The 18788-nt window shown below is 34.2% G+C and overlaps 2 protein-coding genes across 3 annotated transcripts in view; one reads left to right on the forward strand and one right to left on the reverse strand.

Moving 5' to 3' along the window:
- CEP85L (centrosomal protein 85 like) overlaps window positions 1–18788 on the forward strand; it is a 177733-nt gene that overhangs the window by 65715 nt on the left and 93230 nt on the right. The gene's annotated exons all lie outside the window — the stretch shown is intronic.
- On the reverse strand, window positions 2291–15559 carry PLN (phospholamban). Its single transcript, XM_032407993.1, has 2 exons — window positions 13454–15559; window positions 2291–4842 (listed from the first exon to the last, which is right to left on the reverse strand). Exon 2 carries the CDS (start codon window positions 4739–4741, stop codon window positions 4583–4585), a length of 159 nt encoding a protein of 52 aa, XP_032263884.1. The 5' UTR covers window positions 4742–4842; window positions 13454–15559; the 3' UTR covers window positions 2291–4582.

Below are 18788 nucleotides of genomic sequence, written 5' to 3' on the forward strand. Positions count from 1 at the left end.
GAAGGCTACTAGAGGACATTTGCACACACCCTGGCATGTCCTGCTTTTTGATGAACCGTATTTGGGATGGTCTCTTTGTAGTGCTCCTAAGTGTTGTAGTAGAAAGATGAAACCAGGTAAAGAAAACTTAGACTCTTCATGTCTAAGTTTTAATGGTCCGTTCTCTTCTCATTCCCTTCTTGTACTATTACAGAAAACAGTTCTTAAATACCTTCTCCTTGGAGCCTCCAAGTGCTGTCTTTATATAAAAGTTCTCATCTTGGTTGTTTCTTTTCTTTTCTTTTTTTTTTTTTAAAGATTTTATTTATTTATTTGACAGATAGAGAGAGAGCACAAGTAGGCAGAGCAGCAGGCAGAGGGAGAGGGAGAAGCAGGCTCTTCACTGAGCAGGGAGCCTGATGCGGGGCTTGATCCCGGGACAGTGGGATCACGACCTGAGCCGAAGGCAGATGTTTAACCAATTGAGCCACCCAGGCGTCCCCAGCTTGGTTGTTTCTTAAAAGACTTTAAAGAATTGACTTCCTTTTAGTCTAATTTCCATAAAGGGAAGAGCCATAATAAGGATCAGCCTGTCTGATAAATTGTGAGAATGTGTATGATTTTCAATGTGTATGATTTTCACGCACAACTCCTAAACTGTCACCATAAAAGAAACCTCTCTTTTTACAACCAAGGAAAGGAAATTGGCAGAGAGTCACAGTCTAACACCACCATAGATTTATATAGAACTTTGTAGCTCTCGAGAGTGTTTTATCTCATTTGATCTGCACAGTTCTTTCCCTGCTTTTCTCCCTCCAAAGGTTAATATTGTAATGTGGAAGTTTTGCTCTTCTTAGGAATAATCATTGAGTCAGCCTCACAGTGTCATGCTCATGCTGTTCCTTGATTCCCATGATTTCCTACTAACTCAGCTAGAATGCAGGTAGTGTAGTACTCTGAAACATTTTCCTTTGTGAGTGAAGAGAGGCCATCTATGCCTTCAGGTGGTTAGAATATAGACCTCCATGTGCAAACTGTCTTTCCTGTTCTATGTCACCCCTCTCCTCCTACCCTCCCCAAAAGCTCTCTGACCCTACAAGGACTATGACAGAAGAGAAAGACAAACGACAGAGCCTTGTCTTCTCTTTGGAAAGAATATATCCCTTACCATGTCCCTCTTTTCTTTCTTTCCTGGGGGGTGGGGGAACAGGGGAAGGGATGAGATGCTCACAGTGCATCTCTCAGGCGGTAGTGAAGAAATGGTCTGTTTATTGATGAAGTTTATCTTCTTTCCTCTTACATTCCTAAGGATGTTGCTAAATTCTGTGTTGCAATCATTTTAAAAAGAGGAAGATAAAATTTTGTACCCCATTTAAATCATGACAGGGCTTGATCAGCCAAAATACTGGCACCTAATGATTTCAGCATATTTTGCTGAAAAATTTATATAAGTAAAAAATGTGAATAAAAATTTGATAAAATGACTTAAATGACTTGGTTTTTGTTTAACATGATAAAAGAATGAAAAAGTTTTATTTTTAACATGAGAGTGTTTTATGTATTCTATTGCATACCTGAAAAGAAACAGTTTTCTTATTTTTGTATTTTTTTTTTTTTTTTACTGTTTAAGAAGATATAACTGCACTGAAAGATGTGAACCCTGTGGCACTCTAAATAGATAGGATGTGACATGACACATTCACTCAGTAGCTAAAAAGCATATAATTGGTTTTTTTGTTTTTTTTTTTAAGATTTTATTTATTTATTTGACAGAGAAAGACACAACGAGAGAGGGAACACAAGCAGGGGGAGTGGGAGAGGGAGAAGCAGGCTTCCCGCCGAGTAGGGAGCCCCACGCGGGGCTCGATCCCAGGACCCTGGGACCACGACCCGAGCCGAAGGCAGATGCCCAATGACTGAGCCACCCAGGCGCCCCAGCATATAATTGGTTTTTGTATACATGCTTTAATAGTAATGTGTTTGACTTTTTTTAACCTTATTTTCTACATAGTATTGGCATATAATTTTATATATCTTAAAGTTGTGCTGTTACTTAGCAGAAGAGCAAATTTTTTTTTAAACTTATCATTTTCTCACTTTGCCAGAATAAAAAATAATCAAAGGAGAAATAAAATCTGAATAGTAGAAAATTCATTATTTTATGTAGGTCTGCCCTCTTGTGTCTATATGAGGAAATGTTGATCTTCTTTTGAGAAAAGTCATTGAAAACAATCTACCAATGCAAAACTGCTTATAAATTGTTTTATGGCCATATCAATCATGAGTTGTATTAAAGAGCGATTTCACTGAGTTCAAGAAGGTTCTTTTTAATATAGGTGATTTGCATTAAATAAACATTTTGAACCAACTAAAATATGAAGGGCAACATTAAACATTTAAAAATTAGTTCATTTTTAGTACTCTGTAAATTAAGATTAAAATTTATTCTACAGTAGAAAGAACATTTGGTATTTAAAAATTTTAAATACATTGTTTTATTATATGTTACTCTTTACATATCATGATAAACAGAATAAATAAATTCCATTTAAAGAATAGGTTTTTGTTCTACATTATGAGTTACAGTATTCTGTAATCCTCAAGAAAAAGGTTTTAATTTCTATTAAAGTCAGCATGAAAAAACAAAAAACTTATTTCTATTTACTTAGGGAAATACCCCATAACTTCACATTTTATAGTTTGATGTCTATATTGTAATAATGAACAATACAATGAAAGGAACGGAATTTAGCATTTCAAGTTTCCCACTTTTTAACATCAGTGCAGCTAATTATAGAACTTGGTACTTTTTTCACAAGTAATTACCGAGACCAGTGATGTGAATGTATTGCTTATTATTTATAAGCTTTCTAGTTGATATTAGGGATCTCCAACCCATAGATGAGGCTTTGCTAAAATCTCCCTGTCAGTATGAAATCCTTTTTCCTCTGTTCCTCAAATATCAGTGAATCAAAACTATCCCCTTCCCCATCTCCGGTACCTGTCAGGTACCCAGAAAAAATTAAAAGCAGTGTCTCCTTTACTAATCTGTTAGCCACACTTGTCCTATAAACCAAGATCAGTACTGACTTTTCAAATTCTTTTAGTAACCACATTTTAGCAAATCATACAGTAAATTATGTGTCCTCTACTCTTTTAGTAACTGCTATATTAGTAATATGTCTTGAATTGAAGTTAAAATTATTGGACTATGCAGTATAGGTATAAACCACTTTAAGCCTAATTCTAAACTGAATCAAGTTAAATTAACAAATTTTGGTGAATGTATTTTCCAGTACCAAGTTTTACTTCTATTATGAGTTGGAAGATATTTTTAAGTGATCAGAGGGGAAATTGAAAATATATTCAGCAAGAAAATAATTGTAGATTAACTTTGCTGGGTTTATAATTTAGCATGATAGAATGGCCTACCAAGTAGGTATTGACCATTTGGTTGACAGATTAAGGAAAATAGCTATGTCCTCTTATAAACCGTAGGACAAAAAGTTCCTGTCAAAATGTGATCAAAGAATTAATTTTGGGGAGCCCCAAATTTTATTTTTTTTTAATGCCTGAAAGGGCATATTTTCCTTTTATTATTTTTGAAATTCTTCTCCTTGCCTATATTGAGAATGAGGTTAAGAATAGAAGACAATCTATAAAATCATTCTAAAGTCTTAAGATTTCATGATTTCAAAGACATAGTGTGGTAGGTTATCTACTTAGATGATCAACTACAGCGCTTTAAGTTAGGTTAGACTCTGTTCTATTAGTGTATTAGTAATTATGGCTAATCATATTGTCACCTGTTAAATTAACCAGTAGTTCTTGTCTACTGATCATAATGTACTACAGAGAACACATTTATGGTTTGCCTTCATATACTAGCATTCTGTAATTTTTTGAAAAAATTAGTTAAGAGAAATTTTATTTATGTAAGAGTATGGCCTTACTTTTTCTTACTTGGTTCTCTTAAACTTTAAAAAAATGTTAGTGTAGTACAGAGAAAGAATACAATTTCTATTTTAAAATGTAGGTTATGTGAGTTACTACAAAGAGTTCTGAATGATAATAATAAAGATAACAGATGTGAGGAATCAGTAGGCTATTTCAAATGATGACTGTTCATTTGAATGATTATTTTGGTGCTTGGTGCAGACCTGAAAAATATTTAATAAACATCACAGAGGCTTTTACGGTACAATATAAATTATATTTACCCCAAATAGTGAAGCTAATGCTTTATACGTGAAGTGAACTGGTTAGCAGTGCAGTTTCAAAACTAAACCCTACATCATCCTCAGAAAAGATTTGGGATAGAAACTTACAAGCTCTGTAAGTTTCTGAATTCAAGTTACATTATGCACACTTACAGTCATTTTGAAGTTAATTTTTGAAAATAAAGCTCTTTTCATGTTTACAAGATCCCGCAGATGAATATATTTGCTAACAATTAGTTTTGTCCTGAATCTTGACCTTTTCACAAAGAAATTCTTCTACTTAGGAAGTGGTCTGTTATGTAGTATTTTTTTCCCTTCTTCATGGGATGACAGATTTTAAGCTGATGGTCACAAGTTGCATCACTGGAGATTGCCGCAGAACTTCAGAGAAGCATCACAATGATGCAGATTAACAAGAGACATATTAAAATGAGACAGAAATTTATAAATAGGTTCTGGAGATTTTGACGTGCATGTTGAGGCATTTCAATGGTTGAAGCTCTTCTTAGAGCAGAGCGAGTGAGGTATTGGACTTTATCCATGACCCCAGGAAAACGGGAAGTCTCAAGTTTTAAATGGTGAAGAGAAAGGTAAAAAGCTGGCAGTCAAATGTGAGCTCAGTCACTCTCTTCTTTTGGATAGCCTGGAATGTAAAAATAGCGAATGGATTAGGATCATGTGTGTAACCTATTCTCTGAACAGGTAAAAAACACAATTTTGTATTAATTCATCTTCCTCAATATTATTTGTATTTATGACATCAAATACCTCTGTAGTCTTTTTTCATGAGGATCACTGTGATGTCTTTTTTGTCTTGTGTTTTGAGTGTAAGAACTTCAGTCTTTGCCTCCTCCTCTCAAAATGACTAGAAGTATAGTTTGGTTTAGGGTGCAGCTCATTTTGGACTATTCCTTTGAGCAAAACTTCTCTCATATAGTTTCATAAAGACTATTTCTGTGTGAGCATAATTGTGAACATTAGTGTATTAATAGCTTCAGAGAAAATCTCATAAAAACAAATGCGTGTAAGAAATTATTTTCCAGATGTTGATTTTAGTCCAAAATAAAAGTTAAATGAGAAGTATTTTACCAGCACTATAGATTCAAATGTTTGTCATTCCTTTTTATGATTTTATAGCTTTGTAGAATATGCTCTTTTGAGTAACATTTTAACAAGACTGGATATTAAGTACTGAAGACTGTCAGGCCCAGAAAGCATAGTAATAAAATTATCATCATCTTGGGGCGCCTCCGTGGCGTGGTCGGTTAAGCGTCCCACTCTTGGTTTCGGCTCAGATCGTGATCCTCAGGGTCATGAGATCCAGACCCCCCATCAGGCTCCACATTCAGCACGGAGTCTGCTTAAGTTTTTCTCTCCCTCTGCCCCTCCCCTTTGTGTGCATGCACGTGCACACTCTCTCTTCCTGTCTCTAAAATCAATCTTTAAAAAATTATCATTATCTCACTGTGTACCACAGATAGTTCCTATTTAGAAATGACCTGTACTCAAGAGCGGTGATTTTCATTTGCTTTCTTTCAGAGCTTCCGTAAGTTATTCTGCCTAATGAGTGAAACAAAAATAAAACAATGCATTATTATAGAAAAATGAGAGATTAGAAATTAACTGTAAGTTAAGCGTCTAGAGATAATAGTTACTAAGATTTAGGGATATTTTGTTGTCAATTAGGATATTTCTATATAAATTTTGAAATAAAAATTAGAAGTGGAATTAAAAAAAAGCCCATAATTAATTGTGCGGAGATAATGGGTGTTAACATTTGTTGATATATCATTGTTGATCAAGATATTACCACCTATCCCAGCATCCAGATTTCATTTTCTCCCTAATCTCTACACATTCCATGAAAGCCCAGCTCAAGTGGTCAGCTCCATTTCTGAGAGAGGCTAGTGCTGAAGAGGCAGAGGGGAGAACTGAAAGAATGGGAGAGGGAAGATGTCTCTCAGGCATGATCAGTGAGAACTAGGAATTTAGGTTTACAAAGAAACCCTGTGGTAAATGGTACCTCAGTTTGGCTCTATTAGGTTTGAGTTATATACTAGACTGGTCTTTCACTTGGCTGGAGACTCTGGCCTCCTTCCTATTTTGATGTGTAGTGAGGAAATCCAAATAGCTAACTTAACATCAAACTTCATTCTCTTAAAGAATTGGTAACGACCTGTGTTTCCCTAGCATGTGTATGTCTGTAGCATATATTCTTCATTGTCCAACACAAGTGGCTGTTAATTTATAAGACCCCTTCTACTTGGTAGATGGCAGCTTGAGTGTATTTATTTAATTTAATTACTTTTGTTTGAATTCCTCAGATAAAATTCTGTAGAAATAAAGCCTTTTTAAATTTTGTTCTTTAAAAAAATGCATCCTTTATGTTTTTTTCTGCTTATATTTGCATATTATAGATATAATGAATTTATATTATTGGTTAAATGTGGGGAAGATCCCTATTATTCATTCTTTTATGTATTTGACTAGTTGTTTATGTGAGAATGTATAACAGAATAGTTAAGAAAGGAATAAGAACTAGCATTGGTCATTCCTATTAGAACTTAAATTTTCATGAAGTTTCGTGACTTAAATGGTCTACTAGTTCTGATTTTAAAAATTACTTTGAGAAAAAACATGGCAAAGGAGGAAGCTGGCTAGTTGTTCATCATGAAGCATATATGCAAGAGTCATTCCCTACCCTGACACTTTGATGAGTGGGACTTCAGTCACATGAAACATGTCACCTTTCCATAAATACTTCATTGCCTTTTTTGATTCTGTCTTTGTTGCACATGTTGTTCTGGCTCTGCCTGGAATGTCTACCCTCCACCCCCCCTCCCCCCCGCTCTACCTTTGATTCTTTGCCAGGCAAACTTCAGTTGATCCTTAAGGCCCAGTTTAAATATCACTTCCTAATGAAACTTTCCATTACTCATTAAGGTAAAATTGGTTATCACCTCTGCTGGTTTTCAGTGGGGCTTTAGTGTTACCTATATCAGGAGAGCTATCAGGCTGTGCTATAATTTTGATTCTCATGTCCTTGTCCCCAGGTAGACTCCTAGTTCATGAGTATAAGGAACTCTACATATTTATTTTGTATTCTAGTATTCAGTACATAGTTGTTACTATTTGAATAAATCAGTGAAGCTGAATAAGGGGCTCTTATGATTTACTTTAATAGTTTTAGAAAATTGTTAATGATCAAGATAGTGCTGGGACTGACAGATTAACCAGTTAGAATAACAGAATTTGATAGTTGAACACATAATCTCCAGGATTCTTCTCAAGTCTCTAGTACAGATGAGGGAAATGAGGCTTAGAGGATTACAGCTTAGATAAATTGTTGTTAATATTAACAACATTAACCTGAAGGAGGCTTTATACAGATGGGTATTTGGTGTTTGTGAAATATGAAGAGGTACGCCCTAGGGAGATGAACTCTCTACTGATGGAAGTATGATGATGAATACATTTTAAAGATTATCTCATGATACGTCAACAGCCAACTATTACTGAAAAAGGATAGTTTGTTCCTGGAAACAAATTGAGTATAAAGGCAATAACCAAAAATAGTGTTGTTTCTTGTCAAACTTAGAAAATGTTGTTATTCTAAACTGATTTATAGCCACTTTATAATCTTATGCTAAAACCAAAAACAAATCTGCTTTACATGATGAAATGTTAGTTGTATGCTTTCAATTTATTGGGCCCAGTTTATTTTACAGTGCAAACTCTGGAATGTGTTGAGTCCTGATTCTACTGAACTTCCAAAATCTGAAGGATAATAATTAAGCCAGAATTCATCCATATAAGATGGGTCTTCCTGTCATATGTTGAGAATTGAAAAGCTGTGTGTGGGAACGGCACAATTCTATCTTTGGAGTTGTCTGTGACCTTCACTACATCATAGTTTATGGCGTGGTTGTCAGGTGTTCATCCTTCTTTTCTCTGCACTCAACAACATACTCTGAGTTTACAATTCCTACAGTCTTTTTCTCTCCTCCATTCCTTAGAGGCAAGTTCTTAATAGGGTAATATTTGGTGGAAAGCCTCGAAAAAGTAGTTTCACTTTATATTCATTTTATCTGATGATAATAGAGCATTCTTTTAGGATAATCATAAATAGATTGTATTGGGAGGTTTTGAACTTGTATCTTGCACCAGCAGGGATGGAGATAGAAATTAGTCCTACCTTCCCTTTTAAAGGAAATGTATAGATTAGTTGTGTGGGACAGGAGGAGTAAAGACACTTTAAAAGTTAATTCATCACCCAGGCTGTAGAATCAGAATATTGAAAATACAAAAGATTCTTTGATAGGGATCTGGTTGTAGAAATGCCATATTCCTGTCTCTTGAGTTACATGAGTTACATGTAAGAGGCAGAAAAGTACCCACACAGTATTTTGTATACTGTGTGATCTATGATTATTTTTGGGGGAATGGGAAGAATACTATTCTTTTTTTAAAAAATTATTTTATTTATTTATTTGTCAGAGAAAGAGAGAGCACAAGCGGGGGAACGGCAGGCAGAGGGAGAAGCAGGCTCCCCGCCGAGCAGGGAGCCCGATGCGGGACTCGATCCCGGGACCCTGAGATCATGACCAGAGCCGAAGGCAGATGCTCAACCGACTGAGCCACTCAGGTGTCCCAGAAGAATACTATTCTTTATAGGATTTATAAAGTCTTTCGTTGTCCACTTTTCCTCATTTGCTCAAAAAAAGTGAAATTGGGAAGTATATACTGTCAAGTTCAAGATCGTATTCTGTTTTTTGAAATGGAGGAACGAAAGAGACAAACCACAGGGAACTCTTAATCCTTCAACTAAGACAGTACCATGGTAGGCAACAATTTGGGTGGAAGGTACTATATCAGCTTCCACAAGGGCCCTCACTTTGTAGTGAGTCCTATTTCTTAATGTAATATTAGATGCATTCTCGTGCAGAACAAGCCTCAGTCTCAGTAGACTTTGGAAAACTTTTGGTGGTCTGCTTTATGTCTTGCTAGGAAATTGAAACCTTAACAATGGCAGTATATGGTGAGCAGCAGTCCTCACCTATAATTTAAGTACTTTCAGTGCTTTGCATAATTTTCTGAACTTCAGTTTTGGGGGGTACTTTCTCTGCTGAAACCATAAATTCCTGAAATTCTTTATGGAGTTCAGAATTTTGCTTTTTTATTTTTGACTGCTTACTTACTCTTTTAGTAAATGGGGGTATATTTTCCTAGTAAACTCAAGTAATACTCATCTAACACTGCAGTCCAACAGATACTTTTTAGAATTTTTTTCCATTTAATTGGTTCAGAAGATTAGAATTCTCTATAGATTTGAGTGTACAGGACTTATCTATATTAAGATTATTTGGGGGTTTTATTTTTTCTTACTAATCACTGTCATTTTCACAGATATCTGGAAGTGATTGTATATGCATGTTTTGTGACTTGTTGAATTAAGTCAGGACAGTTCATCATAGATTTATTATCAATCTCTTGGCATCCAGAAGTTCAATTTGGTAGAATAATTTTCTTTTTGAGATTGCCTAATATTAAACTTGGATGTTCTATTTCAAGTTACTTTGTGGCAGCAACATTCCAGAACTTTGTTGGTCCACACTGGCTATTTGAAAGAAGCTTCACTGCTTCTGCCTGGTTATGAAAAGAATTGTGTAAACATAAAAATCAGTATATTCTCAACCCCTAAATTGACTCCATAATGAAATGTTTTCCTTGCTGTAAAGCTCTGCTTTGAGGAAAATTCATTAAACAATAGCATAGAGAGATTTTCTCTTTGAAATTGTCACATTGCTGTTGCTGTTTTGTCTGTAGGCTTGTCCTCATTATCTGTTTTTATGTTAAAATTAATTTATTCACAATTAAAGTATTCTTTTTAATCCTGTAGTAGTTGAGACTTAAGATTCTTCTTTTGGGGGAAAAGATAGGGGAAGGGAATGCAGGGGGAAAGTTTTAAGGAAAAATGAATGCTAGTTATATAAACCCCCCCACTAATGTAAAGTGAAATGGTCTTTTTTTTTTTTTTTTGAAAGACCTGAAGGTGGAGTACATTTTAAAAATCGCTAGAGGTCCTCAGTTGACTGAGTATACTGGGGTGGAGCTGTAGGCCCAGGCTTCACTTTACTGTGTTTATTTGGTAATATATGCTTCAGAATTATGTAGGGTAAGAACATTGAAGTACAGTTTCTAGAAATGTTCAAAAGACTATGTATTATCTGATTTAGGTAATTGTAATTTAGAAAGATTATTTCCTTGATTTTTAACCTTTAGGTTTATTCCTTTGCTACTCTGATCAACACTGTTAATTCACAGTTTAGATGAAAAGTCATTTTCATAGCATAAATAACAAAGCAAGATTCCTCTGTTCAAGCACTTTAAAATAAATGGGGTGGAATATTTTAAATGGTAGAATGTGAGGAGGTCAGAAATGAAATTGAGGTAAGGATTTAATATTGGAACTGGAATAAAGTACAAAAGTGTGGTTTTTGTGAAAAGTTTTGAGAAGTTAACCTAGATTTTAGGCATCAAGGCTAACCAGATCAAAGTCATGAATATTTTAGGAATGAAACAAATTAAAAGGAAACATTGTGGTATGTTACATTGTTTTTTAAAGACTGTGCAGTTATTTTGAGTTTTGCCTTCCATGGTTTATTGCTTAATAACAAGGACATCGATCATTTTCTTATATCCCTGTCTTTAAAAGTGATCAGGAGAATATTATATAGGTTATTAAGGACATAACGCCCCATACGTAAATTAGCTTTAAGTGAAATGGAGTGGTTTTGAATTTAAATGAAGTTTGTGTCCTCTAACTTTGCATTTAGGGTACCACTAACAGTATTTGAGGACTTTCAGTTTATTTTGCTTTGCCAATGTCATTATGTATTTTTAAGCCATGTTGATCAGTGGATGTGATGTGCATGTGGTTTAGAGTTCTAAAATCTTGGCTCTGGCCAGGGCACCACCATTTCCTAGCTCCGTGACCTTGCAATTCACCTTTTTGCATCTGTTTCCTAAATTATAAAATAGAGATTCAGTATCAAACATACAGGGAGTTAAAAGGATCAAATGAAATTTTTGTATATACCAGTACATTTAGAAGATTGTTCAGAAATAAAGAAGGAAGTTTTAATTGACTCTCTTTATTTCTAGGATTGGTAATAAACATACAGTCTAACTTAGAGAGTTAATCTATTCTTTACATTTAATTTTTACTTAAAAATTTAATATATTACATAATCTAATACATATTACATAATACATTTAATACATTAAAATTTTTATTATACAAATTTTGTTTATACAAATATTTTGTTTATACAACTATTCTTTCTCCGACTAATTAGATTAAGAAACAATACATAAAAATATGTAACCAGATAGTTTTATTCTGGAATATTATTTTCCTTAATGTCCACTACAGTCCTGTTAAAATAATTCTGATATTTGCATTTTAGGAAATGATAGTGACTGACTTCTGTTAGTAAAGTACTTTAGCTCTTTCACGTGTTTTTAAAACAATCAATTTTTCATAAGCATTCTTCATATTTCTTCCATTTTATTTCATCTGACACTTTTTTTTTACACTTAATTTTAAACTTCCTGTCTTCGTAAATAAAGACAATACTTAAATTTCACCTTACGATAGAGATAAACTAGTGGGAACATAATGTCTGGCACTAGGGTATTTATGTTTAAAATTTGAACAACTGTCACTACAACTGTAATTTTTATTAGCCTGTATACATTACATTATTTATCTAAGGATAACTTTAATAGCAGAATTTGTGCTCTTTCTAGAAATTATCCAACTTCTTGGAGCAATATATGTGATGTTGTGAAATTCTGGTACCATAAAAGAATCCATGAATATCCCATTTGAAGTGTGGGAATGTAATTTGTTAGGTATTTGAGTAAAAAATGCGTAAATATGTACATAAAACACCGCACCAAGTGACTTTTATGTGATATCAAAGGAAAAACATTTTATGAATATAAAGATAATGAGAGGCAGTTACAGTGCCTCAGTGGTAGGCAAAAATTAGAAATGTTTTTGCATGTCTTAAGGAAAGCTGCTTGTGGAATTACAAAGTTCTCTCTGTAAAAAAGCAACAGAGTTAATATTTGTCATAGGAACCTAGAATTCCAGAGATAAATTTTATTTTGACATACATGTGAAAATGTCCTCTATGTCCTGACAGAGATTTAAGAATGAAGACACATTTCATATATTAAACTGAGGACTGTAACATCAAGAGTAAGTGGAATTCAAACAGAAGTCATAAAATTTATTATATCATCTTCATTTCTGGGCATTTAAAGAATTTCCTTCTCTCTCATCACTCCCCTTCTAAATGCAGGAGAGGATAATGAGAAACCAGGGAGGATAGTAACTTGATAACAGTCTATTCATCAATAGGCAGAATAAACATTTTTATCAAATTCACTCAAATGAGATATTTAGGAATGTTCTGCCAAAATAATGTCTCTTTATTTTTAAAAAGTGCCAAATTGGTATTCTCTAACTTTACAAAGAATTTTACATGTGTTTTTGGTGGATGTTTTAAAATTTCCAAGCTTGTTATTTATGATACAGTGTTGGATTTCATATAAGTAACTGAATTTATTAAATCTTGGAATTTTTTTTAGAAGTGTTGTTAAAAGTTGAGTGGACTTTATAGAGTGAAAAAGTCTCCAAATGCATTTTAAGAGTAGTTTGTGTATTACTTTATGTCAAGAATCATAATGATATTGGAATAGTCATGCTAGCAGTGTGCATGTTGTGCAGTCACACGACTGCTGATAGTATCACAGAGGTAACTGGAAGCCCAGTCCTACCGTAGTTCTCAGCACAGTTAACAGATAATGAGATGAAGCCATTGTTTTTGCTTGAAGAAATAAAATCTCCATTACCACCAAATACAGTAACATAATTGAAAGATATTTTAATTGACAGAAATTTGCTTTTGAAAAGCAAAATAAAAATGAAAGTCAAATTAAAATGACAAACCAATAACCAAGGTCAAAGATGATATGACCTTTATTATCAAAGTTAAGTCTTAGTCTTACTGTCACTGAACGGATATGCATTTATTTAGAAATTAAGGTTTTTGTCATATCAAACATTTTATTGTTTAACTTGGAACTGAAATTTACAAAACATGATTAACTCTTGAAAAAGTTCAGTAATTTTGAATTATAGAAAACAAGAATTACCAAAATCAGTGAAATCTATTTCTTACCTTGGCTGTTGTGATGATTACAATATAGAGTATTGTGAGTTGTATGAAGTCTTATCGGTGTTTAGTTGGAAAGTTTTCTGACTCTGTTACCAGACTTATGGCAACAATTGAAGTAGGTGTAGGAGAAAAAGTGCTCTAGGGCGGTCTTAATGATGTCACACAAGAATTCTGAAGTTATGATTGGTTAGCCATAGTCTTATCACAACCAAACTTTTTAGAATGTCACTTATCTTACTTCAAGTATGGAAAGGTCATTAACACTTTGTGCCACATTTTTTGCTTGTAATTTTTTAAAGTATATGGGAGATAAATGAAATAAAAAAAGTTCGGGGTAGTAGAAAGCTCCCTTTAAAGATTCATGTATCTTCGGGCTTAGCAATAATTGTGTACTGATGGTGATAATGTTGAAGAACTAAAATAAATCTATAGGAATTTTAATGAGTAAGAATATTACTGGCTTAAGTCAAACAACTTGCACTGCGTCGCTCCTGTTGCTTTAGCACTGCAGTTTCATAATGTTAGCTCCTAACAATACAGTAGTTAAACATTTTCACAGAATCATGTTTAATACCTTTTACTGTCTTGTTCTCTTTCTGCATACCACTATGTATATGGGGGAGGGGGGTGTGTGAGAAAACCAGGCTACTAACTGATTTCAGTTTAAAAAATTAACTTTATCATATAAAGTAAGAACTAATACATGTATTTAATTAGTTTGTGTTTTCTTCAGGTAGAGCTTTAACAATATATTTATGAACAATAATTATCATGTTTAAAGTGTTACATATTACTCCAAGAAAAGTTGCAATTTACAAATTTCAGTATTTAAGATTTTTTAACAGCTGCAATAAACTACCGTAAAATCTTACTAAAATTTTAATAAGCAGACGCAGTATCAAGAGTTAACTTTATAGTAAAGATGAAATAATCACAGATTCCTAATCAGTGGCATTCTAGTTATTTATGATGCTTTCTTGAAAATAGGTGTGCCTTTCATTAGACATTTAAGGTGTGTAATATTTCTAAAAGGATTGCCTCATATAATGCAGCAATTGTTTTCATGAAAATTACTATACAGATGAAATTTTAGTAAGTGGGATGGTATTTGAACTTCCTAGAACAGTTTATCTGTAAGATTAGAACTGGGAAAAGAGTTCTTTGGAAAGAGGTAGGCATCATTTTCCTGTTTTCTCTGATTTTTGTTTATACTATATATTACATTTACCTAAATCACCACACCTGCAAATTCTAATTTTTAAATCTCTGCTGTAATTCTGGAGGAACTATTTGTTAGGTTGTTTTTTGTTGTTGTTTTTTTTTTAAATAGTAGAGTGAGCTCCGCCTGCTTCCCTTTCTTATGGGTAACTAAAATGTGGTGCAGCAGCTGCTTATGTGTCCTTAAATGGAGATGGTTTTGGCTTCTTCCAAAGAAAGATAAAATCCTTCTCTAGAGCAAATCTCTTGTTATTTAAAGAATCAGCTAAAACTAACAAAAAAATATTTCAAAAGACCCTCTGTGAACATTTCTAAGAGAAAATTTACAACTTAAAAATAAAACCCCAAATTAAAGAAATTGCAAGAATAATGTTTGACATTTTGCTCAAAAATGCTACTGGCATTTTTTCTTTCATAATAACCCTTACATATAAAGATCTCTTATTATTATCATCAATTGCCAATGATGACTGAAATGTAAACCTAGTGTGGAAATACAAGCCTAAAGTGGTTTATAGTGGTTTGTCAAAGACGACACAGCTGCTGAGCAACAGACTGAGGATTCAAACCTGGACCTGCTGCCTTATCTGTGGAATGGGTTTGTTTTAAGAGTTTAATGAGATGAAGTATGTGTCCTGACTGTTAGAGATCCTGCAGTGGAGTGTCCATTTAGTGTTGGTACAGTCGACCCTTGAACATGGCGGGTAAGGGTGCCAATACCCCTCACACGTGGTTGAAAATCCACAGATAACTTTTGAGTCTTCAGAAACTACTGATAGCCTACTGTTAACCAGAAGCCTTATCCGTAACATAAACAGAACGCATGTTTTGTATATGTATTATATACTGTATTCTTACAATAAAGTAAAACTAGAGAAGAGAAAATGTTAAGAAAATCATAAGGAAAATACATTTATAATACTGTGCATATATTTATTTTTAAAAATCCTCATATAAGTGGACTCATGCAGTTCAGACCCATGTTGTTCAATGGTCATCTGTGCTTATTTTCTCTTTTTCTTTAGAAGATGAATTTTTTCTTTTCTTTTTTAAGATTTTATTTATTTTATTTGAGAGAGAGAGAACACAAACATGGGCAGGGGAGAGGGAGAAGCAGACTCTCGGCTGAGCAGGGAGCCCGACATGGGGTTCAATCCCAGTACCCCCAGATTATGACCTGAGCTGAAAGCAGACGTTTAACTGACTGAACCACCCAGGCACCCCTAGAAGATGATTCTTAACCTGCAGTCCATGGGTAGAGTTGAGTAGTCTTGAACTTGGATAGGAAAAAACAAATTACATCTTTACTTTTACTAAACTCTAAAAGAGATTTAGTGTATCTTCAGTTTTGACTGTAGACTATAAACTGCAGAAGTGTTAGCAATACATTTGACTGTCATTATAGCAATCTCAGGTGATTTCATATATTCGTTTGCAGCTAACTTAAAATACTGTTTACATCCATCATGGAAATTACCACAATTAGGCCTGCCTGGAAATATTGTTATTTAATGCATTAATAAAGAAGCACAGATATTACATTGCAAATTTGCTTTTTTAAAAATAATTTTTCAGTATAAATCATTTCCTTTCTAATCCCACGCATGTTATTTATTTTTTAAGAAAGTTTTATTTTAGCACTATTCTAAATGTACAGAATTATTGCAAATATAGTACAGAGAGTTCCTGTATACCCCATACCCAGTTTCCCCTGTTGGTAACATCCACCAGTATCATGGTACATTTGTCACAACAGTTGCACCAGTGTTGGCTACATTATTTTAAGTAAAGCCCATACTTTATTGAGATTTCCTCAGTTTTCTCTAGTGTCCTTTATCTTTTCTAGGATCCTATTCAGGATATACTAGATTACATTTACTAGACATGTCTCCTTTGGTCCCCTTGCTTTTGACAATTTCTGAGACTTTCCTTTTTTGGGTGACCCTGACCATTTTGAAGAGTACTGGTCAGATATTTTGTGGAATGTTCCCCAGTTGAGATTTGTCAGATGTTTCTCTCATGGTCAGACTGCCAGAGAGGTAAAGTACCATTTTCATTACATATCAAGAGTACATGCTGTCAACATGACTTAGCACTACTGGTAACCTTGATCACCAGGTTGAAGTGTAGGGTCATCATCATTTTCCACTGTAAACTTAATTTCCCCGCTTCCTTACCATGTTCCAGAAGAAGGTAACTATGTACGGCCCACACTTATGCTTCACTACCTTAAGGGTGGAGTGTCTATAAAAAGTTATTTGGAATCCTGTATATTTTATGCATGTAAAAACATTCTGAGAATGGATCAGTAGGCTTCACCAGTCTGCCATAAGAAGTCAGTGGCACAAAAAAAGGTAAGAATTCCTGTGTTTCTGTAGTTGTATGGGCAGCCCTTTCTGAAAGAGGGGGACTGAGTTTTCAAACAGCTAAAATCCAGACCTCTTTGTTTTTTTAGGCCTTGTCTTTCTAGCTTTGTCTCTTATCACATTCCTTTGTATCCTGTGCTCTGGCCCTGTACAGCTGCCCATGGCCCTCTGAACAGGCTATTGTTCTATTTTAAGCCTCCCTCCTCCTTACCAACTTGTATTCCCAGCGAAGTGCCGTTTCAGTTTACATCTGTGCAGCCTTCCCTGCCTTGTGCTAATTTTGCATGTTCCTCTATTATTTGTCTCTTTTTATTGTGTTTATTAATGGTATCTGCCTAGACTAGATTGCAAGCTCCTTGAGAGCTGATCCAGTAACTCATATTTATACCACTATTTACTTTCTCTGGTACTTTTACCTAGTATAGAACCTGGCTCATTGTAACTCTTAAATACTGATTGAATGAGTGATTGGACAAGTGAATAAAAAGAGAACCAGGGAAGATTGCAAGGTGGTAGTGCATGAGTGATCCTGAAGAAGAAAATTTTAAGGACAATTAAAAAATCCTTTTCAATTTCAAAGCTCACTGTGGGGAGGAGGAAAATGATGTGAATGATTGAGACACTTGGGATAAGAGTAGAATAACAGAAAATAATTTTTCTTCTCCTTATTTAAATTTGTTGAAAATGGGGAGCCTGGGTGGCTCAGTTGGTAAGTGTCTACCTCTGGCTCAGGTCATGATCCTGGGCTCCTGGGATCCAGCCCCACATTGGGCTCTCTGCTCAGCGGGGAGCCTGCTTCTCCCTTTCCCTCTCCTCTGCCACTCCCCTCTTTGTGCTCTCTCACTCTCACTCTCAAATAAATAAATAAAATCTTTAAAAAATAATATTGTTAAAAATACATTTGGAGGGTAAGAGCCAAGGAAGGTCACACCATAAGCTCATGCTTCCCAAATTGAGCCTTTTAAAAATTAAATTTTTTTTCTCTCCTCTTTGGATTCATAATAATCTCTGGTACTTTATATTCTCTGAATATTGTATGGCCTGCTTTTATATATGTAGTTACTTAGCTTTTATTCTAATAGTAGTTATTTTTTTAATTTTAGTTATAAGCACCTTTGAGATTACCACCTAAAACAAAATGCAGGATGTTAATAATACTTTATATCTAACCACGTGGTCCTGCCATGTTCCCCTTCTTTTCCCCACCCAAGCAAATGATTATTCTAAATCCTGAGTTCATTTCCTGGCATTTGTTTTTATATAATTTTGTGACATTTTTAATGTGTCCCTTAAAAGTATTCTTTATTTTAGTTAACTTTATGTAAAGGAAATCATGATGTATGTCATCTTTTGCACAGAGTATTTAAATTGCAACTCGTAGAATGGTGTGTTACAGGTAAAGTTTCAAGGTAGACCAGTTTCTGGAAACTTTTAATAAAAATTTAGTTTAAGTGGTGACAAAATTAAAGCAAAATATAATACAGTACAAAAATAATACAGTAAAATGCACACTTCGAATAAGTTTTTGTTATACATACCACATTTCAAAGATAGGGAACTTTTTTAGGTTTTTAGACCTGCTAGACAGCCAGGAGAAAGATTTTACCTAATTCTTGAGGGAACTTTTCGATTAAAAGTTTGAGAATTACTGCTGTAAATTTTAAAGCTACCTATGGAAGGATTAATCGAAAAAACATCTAAGAACAAAAAGGGAGAAGAGGAATAGTAGTCCTAGACTGAAAGGGTAGTGAAGT

This window comes from Phoca vitulina, unplaced genomic scaffold (assembly GCF_004348235.1).
Source record: "Phoca vitulina isolate PV1807 unplaced genomic scaffold, GSC_HSeal_1.0 scaffold9, whole genome shotgun sequence".
Classification (NCBI taxonomy): domain Eukaryota; kingdom Metazoa; phylum Chordata; class Mammalia; order Carnivora; family Phocidae; genus Phoca; species Phoca vitulina.